The following is a 21676-nucleotide window of genomic DNA, read 5'->3' on the forward strand; positions in this document are numbered from 1 at the left end:
TATTAACTTATTGCTATGCAACCTTTTGCAGGAGAACTTGGCCAAATAATGATGACCATAGAAGAGAAAAGCAAGATGATGACCGTTTCTATATAAAATATGATTTTTATCTAAATAAGACTTTCTTAAAATAATACTCAGGTAAGTATTCTTTACATTGTTTAAAACAATTTCATATGTTTTAGTAAATTAATATTTGTTTAAAAATTATACACACAGTTCCGTGAAACGAAACGTGCTTTGTTGACCTTGTTTGACATTGCTATGACAGTTCTCCACAATAGTTTTATAGAGTACATACGATTCGTATGACGACCTTATGAACTGAGTTATCTTTTTTATATTAACACAGTAGCTCGTGAAGATAGCACGCAACGGTGTCTTGAGTCTTCTTTCATTCATAAAAGATGCCAGGCGTCGTCGTAGTGAACACTAAACCGTACGATGGGCAAAAGCCGGGTACGAGCGGTCTGAGGAAGAAAGTTAAAGTTTTTATGCAGGAGAACTACACGGAGAACTTTATCCAGAGTATCTTGGACGCTAATAAGAATGCCCTGCAGGGCTGCACGCTCGTGGTGGGCGGTGACGGTCGGTACCTCGTCAAAGAAGTTGTGGACAAAATTATCAAAATTGCAGCTGCGAACGGGGCAAGTATATTTTTTGTCGCCAATATCAATTATGGAATTTATATTTATGACATAAATAAATTTGAATATATTATTCTAATTCAGAAAATGTGTGGCTCTCACAAAAATGTGTGGCTACGTACTAATGACAATGCTAATAATCGTTTATTGTGCACAGCAAATGATAGTTCTTTAATTACAGAGAATATCAATATATTTTACTCGGCATCAAATCTATATTTTTTGATATGTTGATGTGTTGTTTATTAAGTATATGGGTAAAATGTCTGCTACAATACTATGAGACTTACTTACTTTTTATACTTTTTAAACCTCATCTAATTTCATTACATTTGTTACAGGTAGCGAAATTACTAGTTGGTCAAAATGGCATTCTGTCAACACCAGCAGTTTCTTGCATCATTAGGAAATACAAAACTCTTGGTATGCATAATCTAAAATTACTATATAACTGTTTTGCCAAATATCATGTGCTCAGTTTAAACCACATATTATGTACTGTAGGCAATACCAATTAGGAATCCATTGTTTGGGAGATCATAAATATATGCATTATTCATTCTGAAAACTAAGTTTAGTGCTTACATTGTTAAAACTAGATTTTTTAGTATAAATACAGTAAACACAGTATAAACTACAAACATGTACTCTATAACTTTAATTAAACCTGCTAAAAAAGATTTGTACCACTTTTTGTCCATAAGAACAGTCATATATAAATGATAAATAATATTCATATATTTATAACTGTTCAGTTTTGTCTATGGTTCTACGTATTAATTATCTGTCGTTGGTATTAATTTTAATCTGTAGGTTTAAAAGCATAGAGATTTATAGTTTGAAATAGTTCGTTGTAGTTCCGTTGTCGTCGTGTCGTTCGCGGTGGTGTATGCCGCCACCGGGATAAACTTGTTCGAGAAGCTTCGGAGTCGTCGGTCGCGCTCGCGCATATTTGTCGTTTTAGTTATACTCCGAAGTAGAAGCCACTATTCGTATTCGTAGCGTTTCCTTTAAATTCGCGTTAACTTCATTGTTCGCGGTGCAACGTGCTGTAAGATCGCCGCCACGTGAGAAGAGGAAGAAGGTAGAGGTAACCGGTAGACCATTCCGAAGTAAGACTAGCTAGCTCGAGCTTAGGGTGAGTTGAAGGTGCCTTATACCTAGTACAAGAGGCTGCGCCCATCAGCAGCAGGTGAGTGCGTGACCCTATAGCACTTTGCATCTTATTTTTCGTATATACAGTCCACTTAACCTTCTTCGGGACACGGTCATCCTGTCCATCGAAGAGAGGAACATTCGGTTCCTTATTTATTCTAACGGCCGCGGAAATCTTAATATTTTCGGTCTCGGAGCCGAACGCATAACATTTTTGGTCTTCGAGACGAATTCACCACATTTTTGGCCATCGTGCCGGATGTATGCTTCACATTTTTGGTCACTTCGGCGGATCTTAATTGTTCCATCGTCCTAAACACCATTTTTGCTATTTTCCGTCGACCGAACATAACGAACATTGAAATTAATTTTATCGTGTCGTATTTCGCTAAAGGAACGAACATTTACGTAAAGTGGCTTCTAAATTTGTCGTTTCGTGTCGTATTTCGTATTAGATTTGCTATTGTGTATTGCATTTCTATAAAATTTCGTAATTTTCGTTTTGTCGATTAACATTTTATGTTGAGGGTGGGTGTGATTCTTTACAACTCATCACTTTGTTAGTTGTACTTAGGTCCCGCCATCTTTGCGCTATTTTTATTAATAGTCGTTGGTTGTCAGTATTGCATTGCGCCATATTTATTTGTCGTTGGTCATATTGTCAATACTGTCAAATTATCGTGTCGAAGTCAGCTGTCAGTGACATTGCAATTATTTGCTATTGTTGTCGATTTCGTTAAGTTTATAAACTTATATCAATTAATGACAATGTCTACTGGGAGCAACGAAAGTGGCGCAAGTGATGGGGACGTTAATAGGATTGCCCGGGATTACAGTATGATGCGATTGGAGTATATAGCGGGATCGGATATGACAGGCTGCGTTGAGGAGGACCTTAGGGAACTTTCAAATGAATTCCATAAAGCGCAAATAAATTTATTGCGTTCATTAAGTGCTGCCCAACGCCAGTCTGAAATTGGTGTAACTGCATCATTTGATACAAAATTTAGAAGTGTTTTGGCCTGTCTGCGGCATTTAAATAGTGACCGTCAGATTAAACAAGAAGTAGTTTCGGGTTTTGCTAAGCTGCCTAAAATTAACATTAAGCCATTCGATGGTAAGCTAGAAAATTGGTTATCTTTTAAACAATTATTTGAGTCGTTGATCCATAATAGAAATATTCCTAATGTGGAAAAGTTACATTACTTGTTAACTTGTGTCGAAAATAAAGCGTATGATTTAATCAGGAACTTTCCACTCACGGATGAAAATTATATAGACGCGTATGATACACTTAATAAATATTATGATAAGAAGCGCTATATAACGGCCTCCTATTATCAAAAGTTGTTGTCATGCGAGCCAGTGAAAACAAAATCAGCTGTAGAACTTGAGCGTGTTCATAGAACTTTTGTGGAGAATTTAAGTGTTTTGGAAAAGTTTGGATTACCAGATAAGAACTTCATGTTGTTCCATTTATTTTGGTCAAAATTAGATCGGGCCACAAAAGAATCATTTCAATTGGAATTTAATTCAGATGAGATACCAGAGTTCACTCAAGTTCAGGATTTTGTTGAGAAACAAGTTAGGGCATTAAGTGAGGTAACTCCGAACCCAATATTAAGTAATGTAGGAATATCAAAAGAACCGAAACCAAGTAACTTTAAAAAGTCCAAATCCTCTTTTGTCGTGTCGGGAGTGACTTGTGACTTTTGTACTGGCCAACATAGTCTTTCATCATGTAAGAATTTTCTAAATTTAGATATAGATTCTCGATTTAAATTCATTAAAAATAAAAATCTTTGTATCCGTTGCTTTTCGAAAACTCATAGGGTAAAAACTTGTCGAGTCCCTATAAGTTGTGGTGTATGTGGGTGTTCACATAACACATTGTTACATTTTAAAAAATCGGTTACACCGTCCGCTGATAGCAATCCCCAACCTGATACTGAAGTTGTTAGTTCCATTAATAATAATGCACAACTGAGTAATATTGTTTTAACTTCTGTCGGTGGTAAAAGTACAATCTTGTTTTCTACAGCTAAGGTTTTTATAAAAGATAGTTGGGGAAACTTTCAACCTGTAAGGGTGTTGTTGGATTGTGCAAGCGCTTGCAACTTTATTTCGGTACCATGTGCAAAGCGCCTCGGGTTATGTATTAAAAACACTAAACAATCAATAAATGGAATCGGATCTTCTGTTGCTGAGTCTCGTGGTTCACTATGTTGTGAAATAAAATCCTATAACTCAAATAAAATCGATTTTAAGTTTGAAGCTTTTGTTTTGTCGTCGATATGTAGTGACCAACCTGCACATTTTGTTGATTTTTGTGGTTGGTCACATATTAGGAATTTACCTTTGGCTGATCCAGACTTCGCTCGTCCAGGGGCTATTGACATGCTATTGAATGCGGATATATTTGCTTCATCTCTCATACCTGGTCTGAGACGAGGGAGGCCGGGACAACCAAAGGCTCTAAATACTATATTTGGTTGGATTCTAATGGGTGAGTGTGAGGTAGATCACACACACAACTGTCGTAATGGTAAACAGAGTGATTGTTTTTTCGTCGATAACTCTTATTTATCAAATATAAAATTAGATAACACTTTAAAAAGATTCTGGGAAACAGAAGAGGTTCGCACTCCTGTCTGTAAAATCCTTTCGAAGGAGGATCAAGCCTGTGAAAATTATTTCACTAATAATTATAGTCGTAACGATGATGGTAGATTTGTGGTGCCTCTTCCATTCATGAATCCTGCAGTAAAGCCATCGTTCTCACATTCCCGTGAAATTGCTTTAAAAAGATTTCTCTCTCTCGAGCGAAGACTTAATATAAATGTTGAATTTAGAGATGCCTACGTTCGGTTCATGAATGAGTATGAGGTTGCCGGTCATATGGAGCAGGTGGATCCCCCGACTTCAAGCGTTGGGAAGTTTTATTATATCCCTCATCACGGAGTATTGCGACCAGATTCTGTTAGCACCCCACTTCGTACTGTGTTCGATGCAAGTTGTAGAGATGCTAATGGATTGTCTTTGAATGATACGCTACTTGCTGGGCCTAAACTGCAAACTAATCTTTTCGATTTACTTATTCGGTTCCGTTGGCATGCTGTCGTTTTTACTGGTGACGTCAAACAGATGTATAGACAAATCTTGGTTTGTAGAGATGACACCGAGTACCTACGCATTCTGTGGCGCCCATCTGCTGACGGTCCTATACGTGACTATAGGCTTCGCACGGTCACTTATGGCGTATCATCTGCACCGTTTCAGGCTCTTCGTGCGATCGCTCAACTAGCAGAAGACTCTACCCAAGAACTTCCGGCTGCCTCTACAGTTCTTAGTAGAGACATTTATGTCGATGATATCGTGTCGGGCGCTGACTCGGTAGAGCAAGCTCTACAATTGCGCTCGGAACTCACCAAAATTTTGTCGTCTGGTGGTTTCCATTTAAGAAAGTGGACATCTAATTGTAGTGAGTTTTTCGTTGATCTTCCATCTTCTGACTTATACTCAGAAGAATTTAAACATTTCGAAGAGATGTCAGACCTCTCCTTAAAAATTTTGGGACTTTTATGGCATCCGCAATCGGATGATTTTAGATTTCGTGTCGTCAACCCCGATGACTCTAGGTGCACCAAACGTACCATACTCTCCCATATTGCGCGGATTTATGACCCTTTGGGATTTCTAGCGCCGATTACGTTTTATGCTAAATATCTTATACAACTTCTTTGGACTTCGGGAGTTTCATGGGACGATAATGTGCCACCTCACATTGCACACGAGTGGTTGCGATTTAAGTCTCAATTGTCGTCGTTAGTTTCGATTACCATTCCTCGGCGTATGGTAAATTCTTTCGTGTCGTTACAGTTGCATGGCTTCTGTGACGCTTCAGAACGTGGCTATTGTGCTGTCACATTCTTTCGTGTCGTTGAGGCGGATGGCTCTACATCCGTTCATTTTTGTTGCGCAAAGTCGAAAGTCGCGCCTTTGCGAAAATTGTCGATTCCAAGATTGGAACTTTTAGCTGCTGTCTTGTTATCTACTTTAATGGAATCAGTGGTAGAGGCTTTAAAACCATTTCATGCAGTTCAAGAACTTTACGCATGGTCTGACTCTACTGTCACTTTGGCTTGGATTAAATCTTGTCCATCCAAGTGGAAAACGTTTGTGGCGAATAGAGTCAGCCACATTCAGAGTAGAGTAGCTCCTGAACACTGGCGTCACGTGAGCTCTAGTTCGAATGCTGCTGATATTGGTTCTCGTGGTACGCTTCCAGCTGACCTCGTTGACTGTTCCATTTGGTGGAAGGGCCCTTCATGGCTTGTAGAGCCAGAAAATGATTGGCCTTCTTCATTATCGGTAGAACAAGACACAGACTCTATCGCAGAAGAACAAAGGATTCTTAGTCTTCTGTCACCGGAAAAGGTGAATCTCGTTAGCGATTTGTTAAACCGTTTTTCGTCGCTTTCTAAAGTAAAGCGTGTTTTGTCATTTTGTTTTCGTTTCGCTCATAATTTGAGAAATTATAAAAATAAATTTGTCGGTGCATTACAGCCTTGTGAGCTACGTCAAGCTTTTGAGTTGCTCATAAAGCAAGCACAAGTAGAGTCGTTTTCGTTTGAATTGGATTGTCTAAGTAAAGGTTCGCCTAATTCGCTACCCAAAGCCTTGCGTAAATTGTCTCCTTTCGTTGATGACGCGGGTATTTTGAGGGTGGGCGGTCGGTTAGCTAACGCTAATGTAGAGCTTACCGTTAGACATCCTATTCTTTTACCTCGTAATCATAGATTAACATTTCTTATTATCGATGAGTACCATAAGAAATTTATGCATCCTGGTGCTCAAACTCTACAAAATTTACTTTCGCAAGATTTTTGGATTCTGTCGCCCAAACGGGCTATTCGCTCCGTAGTCTCTGGGTGTATAAGGTGTTTTCGTGTTAATCCAAAACCTACGTCAGTTCCTTTGATGGGGAATTTACCTTCGTTTCGTGTGTCTCAAATCAAGCCTTTTTCTAGTGTAGCTGTCGATTACGGGGGACCATTCGACATTGCTCTTAGTCGTGGACGTGGTGTGAGGACGTATAAAGGGTACATTTGCGTGTTCGTCTGTACCTCTACCAAGGCGGTTCATATAGAGTTGGCTTCCGAACTTTCTACTGACGCTTTCCTTGCTGCCTTGCAGAGATTCATTGCTCGTCGTGGTCGTTGTAGTAACATCGTTTCTGACCAAGGAAGAAATTTTGTAGGTGCAAGTAACTACCTTGGCTCTATCATGAAGCAGGCTGCGGAAGGCCGGGAAATAAAGTTCTCGTTTAATCCTCCTGGCAGTCCTCATTTCAACGGTCTAGCTGAAGCTGGAATTAAGTCTGTGAAAACTCACCTTTCTCGTGTCATTGGTAACCAAAGATTGACTTTCGAAGAGTTCTATACTGTCTTGGCTCAGATAGAGGCGATGCTCAATTCCCGACCTTTAACTCCTCTCAGCTCTGATGCGAATGATCTCGTTGCTTTAACGCCGGGACATTTCTTAACTTTAGAACCCTTGTCGATGCTTCCCGAAGAAAATCTAGTCGAACAGGTTATACCTGTCACCCAGCGCTGGAAGCTTATCCGAAAAATGCATCAAGACTTCTGGAGACGGTGGTATCGTGAATACCTACATACCCTACAACGAAAGGCTAAATGGGACAAAACTAGCTCAGGAATTAAAATAGGAACTTTGGTTTTGATAATAAATGAGACAGTTAATCCATTGGAATGGAAGTTAGGTAGGGTTACAGCTCTACACCCAGGCTCGGATGGTGTTTGTAGAGTAGTTAGTGTTAGGACAATGTCTGGCGAGTATAAAAGGCCAGTCGTTAAAGTTTGTCCTCTACCTTTGTATAACTAGTTACGTTTAAACCTAACTTTTTCTTGTCGTAGGTTAAGTAATTTTTGTTGTTTTCGTAAATACGTACGGTCTTATTCATAAAAAATGCTTATAGAAGGTTTTAAGCACTCATTAGTTAAAGTGTTCAATAAGCTTATAAAACGTTCTATAAAATTGCTTATTCATAAACGTTCCATAAACCTTCTATAACTAATGTGTCGCTAAAGTCAACTATAAACGAAAATGTTGCCATTATAGTGAAGTTCGGCGAACAAATTGACGAATATCCATAGATAAACATCATTAAATGACATTATTTCGTACTAAAAAATATTCTGTCTTGACATTCTTGTCAATGGGTTGTCGATAAAACCAAATCACATGTCAGTGTCGTGTATTTGTAAATACCGCGAATTTAAAAATATTTTATTTGTTAAAATGGGATGTGAAGCAAAAGTTGTTAAAAGATAACGGAGTGAAAATTGGTTGGATATTAATGTTTTATGTAATTTTGATATAATTATATAAAGTTAAATTCAATTAAGTTTCGTTTTGTAAACATTCGCAATATCTTATGGCAGTAAACCCTGTATTTCAGAAGGTGTACCAGGACCTCTGCGATCTAATTTACGATCATTACGTACGAGATCAATTATAAAATTTACTGTCGATTTATTAAAGCGATAACGCTTCCTATAGTCTAATGAAAACAGATCACTCTTTGGTGCAATGTTCTTCGAAGTGGACGCTTTTCTAGATTTTTAATAATCTAAGCTTTGTAAAATTTGCATTGTAATTTAAAATAGTGATATAATAATGTTATTTATCGGATATTAAAATAAATCATTTCAAGTTTGTATACAAAATGGACATTGACATAATTTATTAAAAACGTATTGTCAAATTAGGTTAAAGCGGCTACACACGACCCTAAAATCACTAGCAATATCGCGACAGTGGTGGGGAGGACCCTAGATCGTATCATAAATCGCCTAGTGTGTAGGCAAATCGTACCCGATTTTTTTCGTCCCTAAATCGCTACGGGCGAGCTCACGATTCAGGGACGATTATCGGCTCAGGGAGCGTTGTCAGGACGTGTGTAGCGAAATCAGGACTGATTTTTGCGCAGTCTGCGCTCGAGCGCTGCAGCGATACGACGTGCTTACGGCTACTATTTTTTATTTCGAAAATATGGCGAAGGAAAATGAGCGAGAAGCGTGGACAAAAGTCATTGATTTATTTAAAGATTTACCATATTTGTGGGACAAAAAACAAAAAGACTATTTCAACCGCGACATGAGACAGGAGGCATTCAAAATGCTAGTGCAAATTTTTAATGAAGAGATCGGCAGAGATACGTCGCTGGCTGACTTCAAGAAAAAACTTGAGAATATGCGTACTACGTATGGAAGAGAGCTGAAGAAGGTAAGATCATGTAGAATATTATGAGCCTATAACCCTCTTTTGGCGGGAAAATGAGAAAAAGACAAATATCTCGTGATTGAGAAGGAAATGAAAAATTGCTTTTTTTTTCGTTTTGTTGCTTCATTTAATATTATAAAACTTTGTAAAATGTATTAAAACAATGTAAATACAATTACCCAGTCGATGAATAGAGCACTTTGCTAAAATTCCTTCTCAATCACGAGATATTTGTCTTTTTCTCATTTTCCCGCCAAAAGAGGGTTATACGCTCTTAAATAGAGCTACCTACTTTAAGCTCACGCTTTTTGGCACATCTCAATTCACGTGTTTCAGGTGAATGCTTCCAAGCAAACAGGATCGGGGTCCAATGACATCTATGTACCAGCCTTATGGTATTACCCCCTCTTCCAATTCCTAGAGGGGACGACGGAGCCATGCCGACCTGGAACGGATACTTTGGATGAGGTAAGAAAAAAATATATGCAATTTATAAACTAATGTTTTATTTGTCAGATACACATACACACTAAATTTATGTAGGAACTACTCTCAACATATCCTCCTGAAAAGAAACTCTGCCGTGTCCATTGAAATAAGTTGTAAATTTATTTCGCACGTTGTTGCCTTCATTATTGCGCTCTTTTTCACTGATTTGCGCTAGAGATACAAGTCCTGTGGTTTCTTCCCGCCAGTCACCATAACGAAAAGTAGAATCATTGATATTTTCAGCATCGACACATGTTTTTGTGATATAATTTTTTGACTTTGTTCTTAAATAATTATGTAAGGCACAACAAGCGAGCACAATTTTGTCGACATTATCAATGTGCACACTTATTCTTTGACGAAATATCCTAAAACGTGCTGCTAAAATTCCAAACGCGTTTTCAACTACTCTCCTTGCTCGTGATAATCTGTAGTTGAAAATCCTTTTCTCGTGAGTTATGTTCTTAAATGGGTATGGCTTCATAATGTGTCTATTAATGCCGAATGCTGAGTCTCCCAAAAACGTGTAGGGCACTGAAATATTTGTGCCCTGTAACGTACACGATGGTGGTAGATGTAACTTATCTGTCATTAATTTATTATACAGTGATGTATGAGTTATGACACCGCCATCAGAGACGCTTCCGTTAATGCCAGTATGTATATACATAAACTCATAATTTGCATTTACTACGGCGAACAGAACTGTACTAAAAAAGCCTTTATAGTTATAGAATAACGTGCCACTCCTCGGTGGCTTTTCTATGGATATATGTTTCCCATCTATTGCACCAACACAGTGATCGAATTGCCACTTGTCTTCAAACATTTTAGCATTATCTTTCCATTCACTTTGCGTTGCAGGCATCTGAAACAGAAAGTAAAGGGAACGTTACGTCACCAGATATATCAGCATCGACATCATCGACACAAATTATAAATACAGAAATATATGATAAAGAGGGGCCCGCGGACTCTGGAAAAAGTTCACAGCCCAGGAAGCAGAAAATGTCCATACAAAGTAAACAAGAAAAACTGCTGGATGCTGCTCAGACACTGATGACTCGACAAGATGATGATTGGGAGATAATAGGAAAGTCAATAGGCGTTCAATTAAAAAACCTGAGTACCCATCAACAAGTGATTGCCCAAAAAATTATCAATGATTCCCTATTTTACGGAAAACTTGGCAAATTGACAGACGAATCTAGTATCACTTTATCTCCACAACACACAGTATTACATCCTCGCATTCCACATCGCTACTATCATTATTCCTCTGGCTCTTCGGTGACAAATTCATCACCGCAGCCATGTCAACAATATCTGGCACAACCGTCTCCTCAACCATCTCCACAATATGCGATACACCCGTCCCCTCAATCATCTACACAATTTATTATACCACAATCCCCTCAAACACCTCCACAGCATACGGTACAACCTTCTCCTCAACCACCCCAACATCATATGATGTCACAATTCCCTCAAGCATCTCCAGAGTATAACTCCACTGTACAACCATTTCTACAGTCTATCCCACAATATACATTTGAACAACCTTCTTCTGAATACGTAAATCCAACCAACGCGACACATTCATCGTCGACCGACATAGATCTTACCACTGAATTTCCAAACTGTACAAGTGACACAACAGTTCAAAGAGGAACTGGCTCAGACATGAAGGACTTTTTGATCTTTAATAAAAAATAAAATAAATAGTATTAAATACCTTGTATGTTTTTGCTTAATATAAATAAATAAAATAAAACTTTTAAATGGATGTTTTAATTATTCTATAAGAATTAAGTCTACTTACCTTAATAAAGTGTTTCAAACAATTATAGATAGCACAACATGTCTCTGGAATCATTGTTGACATAAGTTGCGGCGATATTATGGCACTGAATTTCAAATCTTCATAGCTTTGTCCAGTTGCTAGGAAACGTAAAGTAACTGTAAGTCGTTCTCTCGGACTTATGGATTCTCGCATTACGGTATCCTGTTTCTGTATAAATGGTGTCACCATATTGAGGAGCTCTTCAAAACACTCAATATCCATTCTTAAAAAGTTTCTGAAATCATCTGCTTCTAAATGTCTCATGACATTCATGTGGCTCAATTCATGGCGTTTCATTAACCAGTTTTTAACCCAGATCCTCCTTTTTCGTCTCTGGTTAGGTGGCACCGTAGTAAGTGCCAAGACAATTCCTATTTTCTGCTGTTTTGAGAGCGTCGGCTGCATTTCGGAAAAACGAGCAGTCTGTAGCACGGTCGGTTACGTACTGACAGGCAAGGACGTGTGTAGAGTAGAGACAATTTTATCGCCGATTCAGTCCCGATTTCACTATCGCGATATCGCCAGTGATTTTAGGGTCGTGTGTAGCCGCTTTTAGTAATCACGAATCAGCTGTTGAGAGTCGGCCATCTTTGCCTTATAGCACTGTTATAGTAGGGTTCTGGCCTCTATAAGTTATAGAAGGTTTATAGAACGGTTTAGTGCCTAAAATGCGTTTATGAATAACACTTTTTGACAATCGTACTATAGCAACGTTATAAGTGTGCTATAACTTTTTATGAATAAGACCGGTAGTATTTAGGTGGGCGGTATGTTCAGTTTTGTCTATGGTTCTACGTATTAATTATCTGTCGTTGGTATTAATTTTAATCTGTAGGTTTAAAAGCATAGAGATTTATAGTTTGAAATAGTTCGTTGTAGTTCCGTTGTCGTCGTGTCGTTCGCGGTGGTGTATGCCGCCACCGGGATAAACTTGTTCGAGAAGCTTCGGAGTCGTCGGTCGCGCTCGCGCATATTTGTCGTTTTAGTTATACTCCGAAGTAGAAGCCACTATTCGTATTCGTAGCGTTTCCTTTAAATTCGCGTTAACTTCATTGTTCGCGGTGCAACGTGCTGTAAGATCGCCGCCACGTGAGAAGAGGAAGAAGGTAGAGGTAACCGGTAGACCATTCCGAGGTAAGACTAGCTAGCTCGAGCTTAGGGTGAGTTGAAGGTGCCTTATACCTAGTACAAGAGGCTGCGCCCATCAGCAGCAGGTGAGTGCGTGACCCTATAGCACTTTGCATCTTATTTTTCGTATATACAGTCCACTTAACCTTCTTCGGGACACGGTCATCCTGTCCATCGAAGAGAGGAACATTCGGTTCCTTATTTATTCTAACGGCCGCGGAAATCTTAATATTTTCGGTCTCGGAGCCGAACGCATAACATTTTTGGTCTTCGAGACGAATTCACCACATTTTTGGCCATCGTGCCGGATGTATGCTTCACAATAACATAATCTTAAAGTCTATGTAACTGGTATTTCCATGTAGATCATTATTTATAAACATGTTACACTTCAAATAATTAAAATTCATATACATTTTTTTTGGCATAAAGAACATTTTTAAATAATGCATAGTTTACTGTAGAACACCCGTTGGAGATTCCAACCATTTCAAACATTGAACCTTTTAATTTTCTACATGCACTGTTTATTGAAAATGTCCATATCATCTAATCTAATATTCCAATCATAATTTTATCATACTCATAATGACTGGCATTTTTGTCCTTTTGTAAGCATGACTTTTATATTTTAATTTGAAATGTACATCTAAAGCAAGATACATGTGATCACTGTGTTTTTTATTATCTTTAAGGGAAATATACTTATCTGAGGCATTGCAAGTTCTGAGTAGCAATATATTTGTCCTACCGCAGATCTAATCTTATCTTAGATCAATTACAGATGTTTTTAGGTGGCAGTAGCCACTTATCATCAGGAGGACTGCATGCCCCTCTACTACATAAAAAATACAGATTAATTCACTCCGCTCTTGTCAAGATCTCCCTAATATAACTCCCTCTTGATAGCCCTCATAATCATCTGTGTGCTTTACACAATCATAATCAAATTTCAAACAATTTTAATTTTTTTTTGACTTTGTCTAGAGGTTGCTAAAATTCCGATTTATAGACTCATTAACTTAAAAAAGGTATTTATTGAACCAAAAATGTCTTCATCTGTATATAATCGTTTGTATATAATCTTATATATAAAATTCTCGTGTCACAATGTTAGTTACCATACTCCTCCGAAACGGCTTTACTGATTTTCACCAAATTTTATATGCGTTCAGTAGGTCTGAGAATCGGCTACTATCTATTTTTCATACCCCTTAGTGATAAGGGTTGTTCACCCTTAACATTTTTTTTATTTATATGGGAACAACATTTGCCGGGTCAGCAAGTATGTATATTATGTCTATGACACTCAAACAACATGTGTACTAGTAGCATAGAGCATTTATATGTTATCTCGTGTTTACTATAATTAAGATACAGTAATAGTCGAAGGGTGAAGGTCCTCAGCTCAATTGCAATGACGTTTATGCACAATTAAATCAATGCTATACAACACTCTATGATTTAATAAAAGAATGAAATTAATATTTTTTATTAAAGTAGAAAATAGCATGTAGTCCATCTGATGTAACTGCTGCCGGTAAGTGGTCACTGCCACCCATTGGCATCTGTTACTTCATATGGAACAGATATTATATCTGAATCCAATCAGTAACGCGCTGTCACCCCTGAGGGCTAAGGTGGATCTACTCTTATGTGACTCACACGTCATCCTAACTTGTCAATCGGAATGCAATAACTGCTTCACGCTAGCAGCAGTGGTACCTCTTTTGTCAAACAATGTGGGTTCTACCACCTTTTGTAACGGATGGTGTGACATACAGACTATTTTCCTATCCATCCATTATTTTGTAACAAATAACGCCACGATGCACTCGATCACGTTTGCAGCTCTTAAAATAAATCTACAAATCCAATAAAATCTAGTTAATATTTACTTTGTAAGAACATCAAATCACGTTAGAATTTTCGATTTAGGTATATTTTGGATATTATTAAAGCTCGTAAATGCGGTGAACCTTATTGTGGTCTAGATTTTTCTTATCGCGGGTATTTATCATGTTGTATGAAGCCCAGGTCACCTAAACCACATTATAACCAAAAAACAAAAATTGTCACAAAAATATAAGCTAAAAGCTTGCAATTTTATTTCCAATAACAGCTCCAGAAATTTCACTCAAAAATTACTAGAGCAAGTATTTAAAACAAACAGCTTGATAATCAAAATATAATTTTTACTCAGTACATAATATGTGAGACAGTTTTAATTAAGATTATCTTATTCTTCTATTCTATCTCGTCTCTCCTACTACAGAGAGTCTTTGGCTATGTCCTAACTCTCTTCGCGTTTTATACCCTCTTAACTCGACTCTCCCCCTTGCCTTAATCCTTTTCTCCTTTTTCTTAATTCTTCTCTCCCTTTCATTATTTCGTTCTTTCCGTTCTTTCGTACTTTCTCTGTCTCTCATACTCTCATTATCTCTTTCCTGTTTACTCTCATAATATCTCAAATTCTCTTGCATAATATTTCTCATTCTCTCCCACCCTTGCCAACTTGGAAACTCAGCGTTGCCAAGAGGACTCCGGGATCTCCTACGGAACGCAACCGGAGTCCTCTGAACGCGTTGCCCCTTCGGGCTCCTCCTAGGTGAGCGTCAGGTCTCACCACACCGTCTGGTGTTCACGACGGTATGCGACCACTCATACCGCCGTCCTTCCCGGAGTTGCTTGCTGGACGGCTCGACCTCCCAATCTTGCCGCCCGCAACCCCGGAAGCCTCTTACGACAGGCAGGGGATACCGTAGCCCTATTCTAGTCCCGGGACTACAGGGACAATTCTCTCCTACCCTACCCTTACTGTTGTACATTTTAATTAACATTATTTTCGTTTTCCTCACTATAACATACTCTGCCCCCAGGTGGCATAGTACTAACCGCATCGCACAACCCGGGCGGCATCAACAACGACTTCGGCATAAAGTTCAACTGCAGCAACGGCGGGCCCGCGCCCGACCACACCACGAACGAGATCTACAAGCTCACGACCACCATCAGCCAGTACCGCATCGTGCCGGACCTCGTCTGCGCTGTCGATAAGATTGGTGTGCAGACGTTTAACGTAAGTCCTTGAAAGTATTTCAACTGAGAGTGATAGGAAATTTAAATATTCTACAAGTTTTAGGGAGGTCTGTGTTTTTGGGAGTGCCGCTTAAAAATTGTAGTGCGGTTGTAATTTTGATGTATTATGTGCATGTTTAAATTGTTAAAAATAAAAGTTTTTTTTTTTGTTACCTGCATGGTAAGGCTACGTCTCGAGCGACATGGTTTGTGGGGTGGCTAATTTCATAGGTTACATTTCGTATTTGTTTCGGACCTGTTTTTTGGCAACGTTTTCCCTGCCTTTCCAAGCCATTACTGAATGAATAATAAAGCTGTTTAAAGAAATATATGAATAAATACTTATGCCACTCGTTAAGAAATTAAATCCAGATGTATAGCTGCGTATTTATAAACAAATGGAATAGTTATCAATTGGTATAATATTCATCTCTTGTTAAAAATTCTGAATAAAATTGTTGGATTTTCAGGTGGAAGACAGACAATTTGTGGTGGAAGTAATAGACTCTGTGAAGGATTATGTGGGCTACATGAAGGAGATCTTTGATTTCGGCAAGATCAAGACTTTGCTGCAGGGCTCCGAGCAGCGGCCACCGTTCAAAGTGCTCATCGATTCTATGAATGGAGGTAAGAGTAGTTGATGATAGTGCACTATCATGCCTTTTTTTATGAGGGTGAAACCTTCAAAAGGTACCCGGCTACGTGGGAGCGACGCCGGGTTATGTGGGATTTTTACCGCACTAAAACCATCCAGATGGCAGTCCTCAACGCTTATTGGAGAACTCCGGAATTCTCGACGGAACACAACCGGAGTCCTCCAAGCAAGATGCTCTATCACGCCTTGGGGGAGTAATATGTGCCCCTCCCCACACCAGGTGTTTACGACGGTATGCGACCACACATACCGCCTTCATTCCCAGGGTTCCTTACTGGACGGTTCGAGCTCCCATTCTTGCCGCCAGCAACCCCGGATTTTAGTTATCTCTTCCGACAGCAGGGGATACTGTAGCCCTATTCTAGTCCCAGGACTACAGGGATAAGCATGTACACTTCTTATAAGTATGAAATATGAATGCACTTGTAGGTATATAGGAGTAAAATAAAATAATAGGCAAATATCGTAAAGTAATTACATATATTTTCATTAAAACATTTATCACGAGGAAAACTATATAAATTAACATAAAATGCTAATAGTACTCTAAGAATGTTTTGTCATAAAATTATACGTAATAAATAAATTTTAGATTTAATTGATTTTTTTTAACTGAAATTATATAAAATTAATTACCTTCGTAAGAGTTGTTTAGTTTCAAGGCGTTTTATTTACTATTAAAATAATCGTATGGTCAAGGTATTTGTAAGCACCTTAAAAATAAATTATTTATGTGGTCTGGTTTGATGGCATTAGTTAAGGAAAGACGAGTGAGTATACAGTGTGAATTTTTAAAATGGATTTTTAGGGCCAAGTCCGAATCTATAAGGATAAGCTAAAATTGCTGGGAGAAGTTACGAGGCCGATTTTAATAAAAACTAAAACTGGATCATTAATTATTTAAAATTACTTTTTCCCTAGCCGGGAATTGAACGAGTTCATTTTGAAAAATAACCTGCACTCTTGATTATTCCATTATCGGATAGTGTCGCTTATAAGGGTCAAATTCCGGGAATTTCTCGTTCGACTCGTACTTACCAAAGTATCACAGCACCATGTATTAATTCCAGTAACGGGTCCATACGTGAAGACTATCTTCATAGACGAGCTGGGTGCTCCACAGTCCGCCGTGTGTCGTGTGACGCCGCTCGAGGACTTCGGCGGCGCGCACCCCGACCCCAACCTCACGTATGCGGCGGACCTCGTCAATACTGTTAAGAATGGGGATTACGACTTTGGTGCTGCGTTTGATGGGGACGGTAAGACTTTGAAGGTATATTTATTCTTGTTACTCCGGAGTCGCATCCTCTTCAGTCGACTCCATACCGACGCACCATTATAAAAACAAGTTTTTACTGCTTCTAAGTACTGTTGGAGGCGGAGTTTTTAAGTACCATCTGTAGTAGATTTTAATCTTTCCACTAGAATGCGTGAGATTACTTTTTCTGAAAAAAAAAAAAAGTTTCGGTGGTAAAAGTTTTGTGGCCGAGTGACATAACTTATCCTTTTGATGTAATTTTGGTTAAGTTAGCTATCTCTTACTCATGTTCATGTAAGCGAAACGTACAATAGGTACCATTCTCATTAAGAATTACAAGAAATTCTATTACTTGAGAACATATTTGGTACTTATTCTAAATTACAATTTAGCACAGTTCAGCGTACACATTTGTTATACATAGTAGCGAGACATTTTCTTGTAACTAGTATTAAAAACAATTCTTATAAAATGCACACACACATTTTGGATAATAATCCCTATTAAACCATCATTAAACCATGTTTAGTCACACTGTAACATACAAAATCATTAATTACACGCTTTATATTAGCTTTACTTGTATGTTTGTCAGTGAGTAACTCCGTTTTTCAGTAGAAAGAGATCAACATACATCTTTATCTTATCCTGCATGTATGAAAGAATGAAATCGAATACTTTTCTACATTTTCGTTGATTTTATCATAAATGCCTGTTTTTTAGTCTTTTGAACTATATTTATTTTAGACTATAATCTTTATGTAACATGTTAAACACACAGGTGACCGCAACATGATAATCGGTCGCGGCGCGTTCTTCGTGACGCCGTCGGACTCGCTGGCGGTGCTGGCGGCCAGCCTGGCGCACATCCCGTACTTCCAGCGCGCCGGCGTGGCGGGCTTCGCGCGCAGCATGCCCACCGCCGCCGCCGTCGACCGCGTGGCACACGCCGCCGGGAAGGAGATGTTTGAGGTGCCCACCGGTGAGTGAGGGTTATTATTTTATTTTTATTTGTTTATCGTGACACCATCGGACTCGCTGGCGGTGCTGACGGCCAGACCGCGTGGCCCACGCTGCTGGGAAGGAGATGTTTGAGGTGCCCACCGGTGAGTCTGACTTACAATTCCGTAAAGTATTTTATGTTCAAAAGTCTTATGTTATTAATATTAGGCCTTGCTGTGCAACAAGGAAATGCCGCACTATTTTGGGTACCATGCCTCACACGGCAATTGTAGATGGCTTATTTTATTTATGGTATATGTTTAATATATTAAGGTACAGTCTACATACAATTTTATATGTAACACATGTGTTCAAATAACATTTTATAATATTAAAGTCAAATAAAAGCTCGAAAGATATGTTTTATTTTAATTAAAGATTAATTTCATTTAATAGTCATTTTAGCCAAAGTTTACACTTCAAAGTACCTAATTTAAATAACCTGTAAGGGTGGGTAGGCAAAAAAGATTTTTTTTTTATATTAAAATTATAAATTATATCATTAATGATCAAAATTGCTTTTTGCGAATATGTGATATCTATTTTATTAGAAAAAAAAAATCTCAACGTTAACTTCAGGTTGGAAGTACTTCGGCAACTTAATGGACGCCGGTCGGCTCTCACTCTGCGGGGAGGAGAGTTTCGGTACGGGCTCGGACCACATCCGCGAGAAGGACGGGCTGTGGGCGGCGCTGGCCTGGCTCTCCGTGCTGGCCGCCACCGGCAAGTCCGTGGAGCAGACCCTCGTGGACCACTGGAAGCAGTACGGCAGGAACTACTTCACCAGGTCAGTGGTGGAAGTTTTATTGTTGTAGTCTTTCACAGAAGCAAATAGAAGAGGGTCTTAGAAAAAAAATAGGACAATTTAATAACTCGTTCGGGAACTTCTCAAAAAGAGACGATTTTTAGTACCACCCTAGACGGTTGCTCGAACACGACCGACCATGATTTACATAATTGAACGCGCGGCGTGGCGATGCAACGTTTTAAGTCGTGGCATACATTTGTTCGCGCGATATGCCGCTGAGGTCCTATTGTGGAGATGCCCTATTCTGTAACAGTACCTGTAATACAGATTACAGGTTCAGATTTTTACTAAAACTTTATTGGTCACGTAAAACACAGTTATTCGATGCAAATGGTTATGATGATACGCAACTGTAAAGTACAGGTGGTGTGACAACAATAATTATTGTGTTAACCTCTGAGAGAGTAGAATTCATACAGCATTGATAATCAATATGTTTTTCATGATGTTAGACATGATAGATAGATATACAATACAGATAGATATACAGACCTGTACAAATACAAGTCTATGATAGATAATATATAATAATGTTCTATTATCTGCGTATGTATGTGTGCGAGCGCGCGCGTGTGCGTGCGTGTGCGTGTGTGATTTCCGTGATTGATTGAACATTTATAATTGTTTATTGTATACTTGTGTAGGTACGACTACGAGGAGTGCCCGAGCGATCCGTGCGCGGAGATGATGCAAGCGCTGGAGAAGCGCATCACGAGCCCGGGGTTCGTGGGCTCCGCGCTCGGCCGCTACGTCGTGGCCAAGGCGGACAACTTCTCCTACATGGACCCCGTTGACCAGAGCGTTGCTATGAAACAGGTCAGTCATTATGCTTAAGGGCGCACATTAACAGATATTTTTTGTAAATTATGTTATTATATCCGCCGTTATACAGTCCGGCAGTAATCTTGACGTCCGACATTATCATACATTACTCACGATGTGGTCATGAATATTAGTATATAACATCAACATCACTAGTGAACAAAAAAAACTACTTTAAGTACTTTCTTAGAGTTGGTGAGTCTCGATCAGCAATGATGAGATATTTTTGCTGATCGACAATATATTATTATTAGGTATACCGAAAACCTTATTCAGCTATACTTTTTACCGGCGCCTGTAATGGAGATCAGAATCTGGTGGCTGAGTCAGGTATTTGGTATTTATTTATATTTATGGCGTATAATATCAGACATTAGAAAAAAAAATAATACTAAACGAATATAGTATCATGAAAAAGTTTCTATAATCATATTATTCAACCATCAGGGTCTGCGGATCATCTTCGAAGACGGCTCCCGTATCGTGATGCGTCTCAGTGGTACCGGCAGCTCCGGAGCTACCGTCAGGTAACTAATAGGTGCTATAGTGTAAATTATCTATTTTTACTAAGGTCATATTATACCATCGTATTAGATCTTTTTATTGGATACAAATCCTACACGGTGTAAATAGTAAACGATGTTTTTTCTACCAATCGGTATAAAACATTTTGGAGGTGGTAAAACTTCTGTGATTCGACCTTAAAACAGTGATGTCAACAGCAGCTGTAGCCACTCACCATTAGGTTTGCTACTCCTATTTATAAAAAATACAACTTAGTGATGTACGCTTCTAGGCTTCTTTTATTGGCGGTAAGATACCAAAGATACATGAAAAACTTGCAATACACGCTTTATACACAACTTTTATATAGTAAGTAATTTGTATCAATCTTCTGACCACTCACAAGTTTAGAGGGTACTCGTAAACTGCTTAATATATATCTCGTGTTATGATATGATATGTAATTCTATGTTCCCAGGTTATACATAGACTCGTACGAGGCTAAGGATGTATTGGGTTCAGCTCAGGAGATGCTGAAGCCGCTAATTGATGTGGCGTTGGAGCTGGCCGAGCTGCCGCGCTACACCGGCCGCGACGCTCCCACTGTTATCACGTAGACGGGCATAGCGACCCGTGATAATTTATTATGAAGAATATTTAATGTAAAAATGTTTGAATTCTACGCCATTTTAAGAATAAACCCACAGACATATCTGTATTGATAAACCAATAATATGATTTGAAAGTAATTACTGCTTAAGTACTTGTAAGCATTGATAAATTAATAACAATTATTTAACTAACTTATTTACTTAATATTATTCAAATTATTACGTTTACATAATGCCGTATTCAGTTTTTATACCGTAATTCATTTCAAACTTTCGGGTTTATAAGCAATGATTATTAAAATGTATACTAACTTTTAAAGTAGCATGCACACAATCAACTAAAATCGATTGAAACGTTTACAAACTTGAAT

General features: G+C 38.6%; 2 protein-coding genes across 2 annotated transcripts; both read left to right on the forward strand.

The window, feature by feature from the left end:
• Positions 1-274: 274 nt before the first annotated feature.
• Positions 275-21470, forward strand: Pgm1 (phosphoglucose mutase 1). The gene is made up of 10 exons (XM_073088850.1): positions 275-651; positions 993-1070; positions 15447-15646; positions 16116-16272; positions 17371-17559; positions 18340-18540; positions 19140-19347; positions 20013-20184; positions 20638-20717; positions 21173-21470. Exons 1-10 carry the CDS (start codon positions 408-410, stop codon positions 21309-21311), a joined length of 1668 nt encoding a protein of 555 aa, XP_072944951.1. The 5' UTR covers positions 275-407; the 3' UTR covers positions 21312-21470.
• Positions 8877-11378, forward strand: LOC140754133 (uncharacterized). The gene is made up of 3 exons (XM_073089059.1): positions 8877-9110; positions 9444-9575; positions 10461-11378. Exons 1-3 carry the CDS (start codon positions 8877-8879, stop codon positions 11310-11312), a joined length of 1218 nt encoding a protein of 405 aa, XP_072945160.1. The 3' UTR covers positions 11313-11378.
• Positions 21471-21676: the final 206 nt, after the last annotated feature.

This window comes from Epargyreus clarus, unplaced genomic scaffold (genome assembly GCF_041222505.1).
Source record: "Epargyreus clarus isolate Ecla_fem2 unplaced genomic scaffold, WU_Ecla_fem_2.2 ptg000027l, whole genome shotgun sequence".
NCBI lineage: Eukaryota > Metazoa > Arthropoda > Insecta > Lepidoptera > Hesperiidae > Epargyreus > Epargyreus clarus.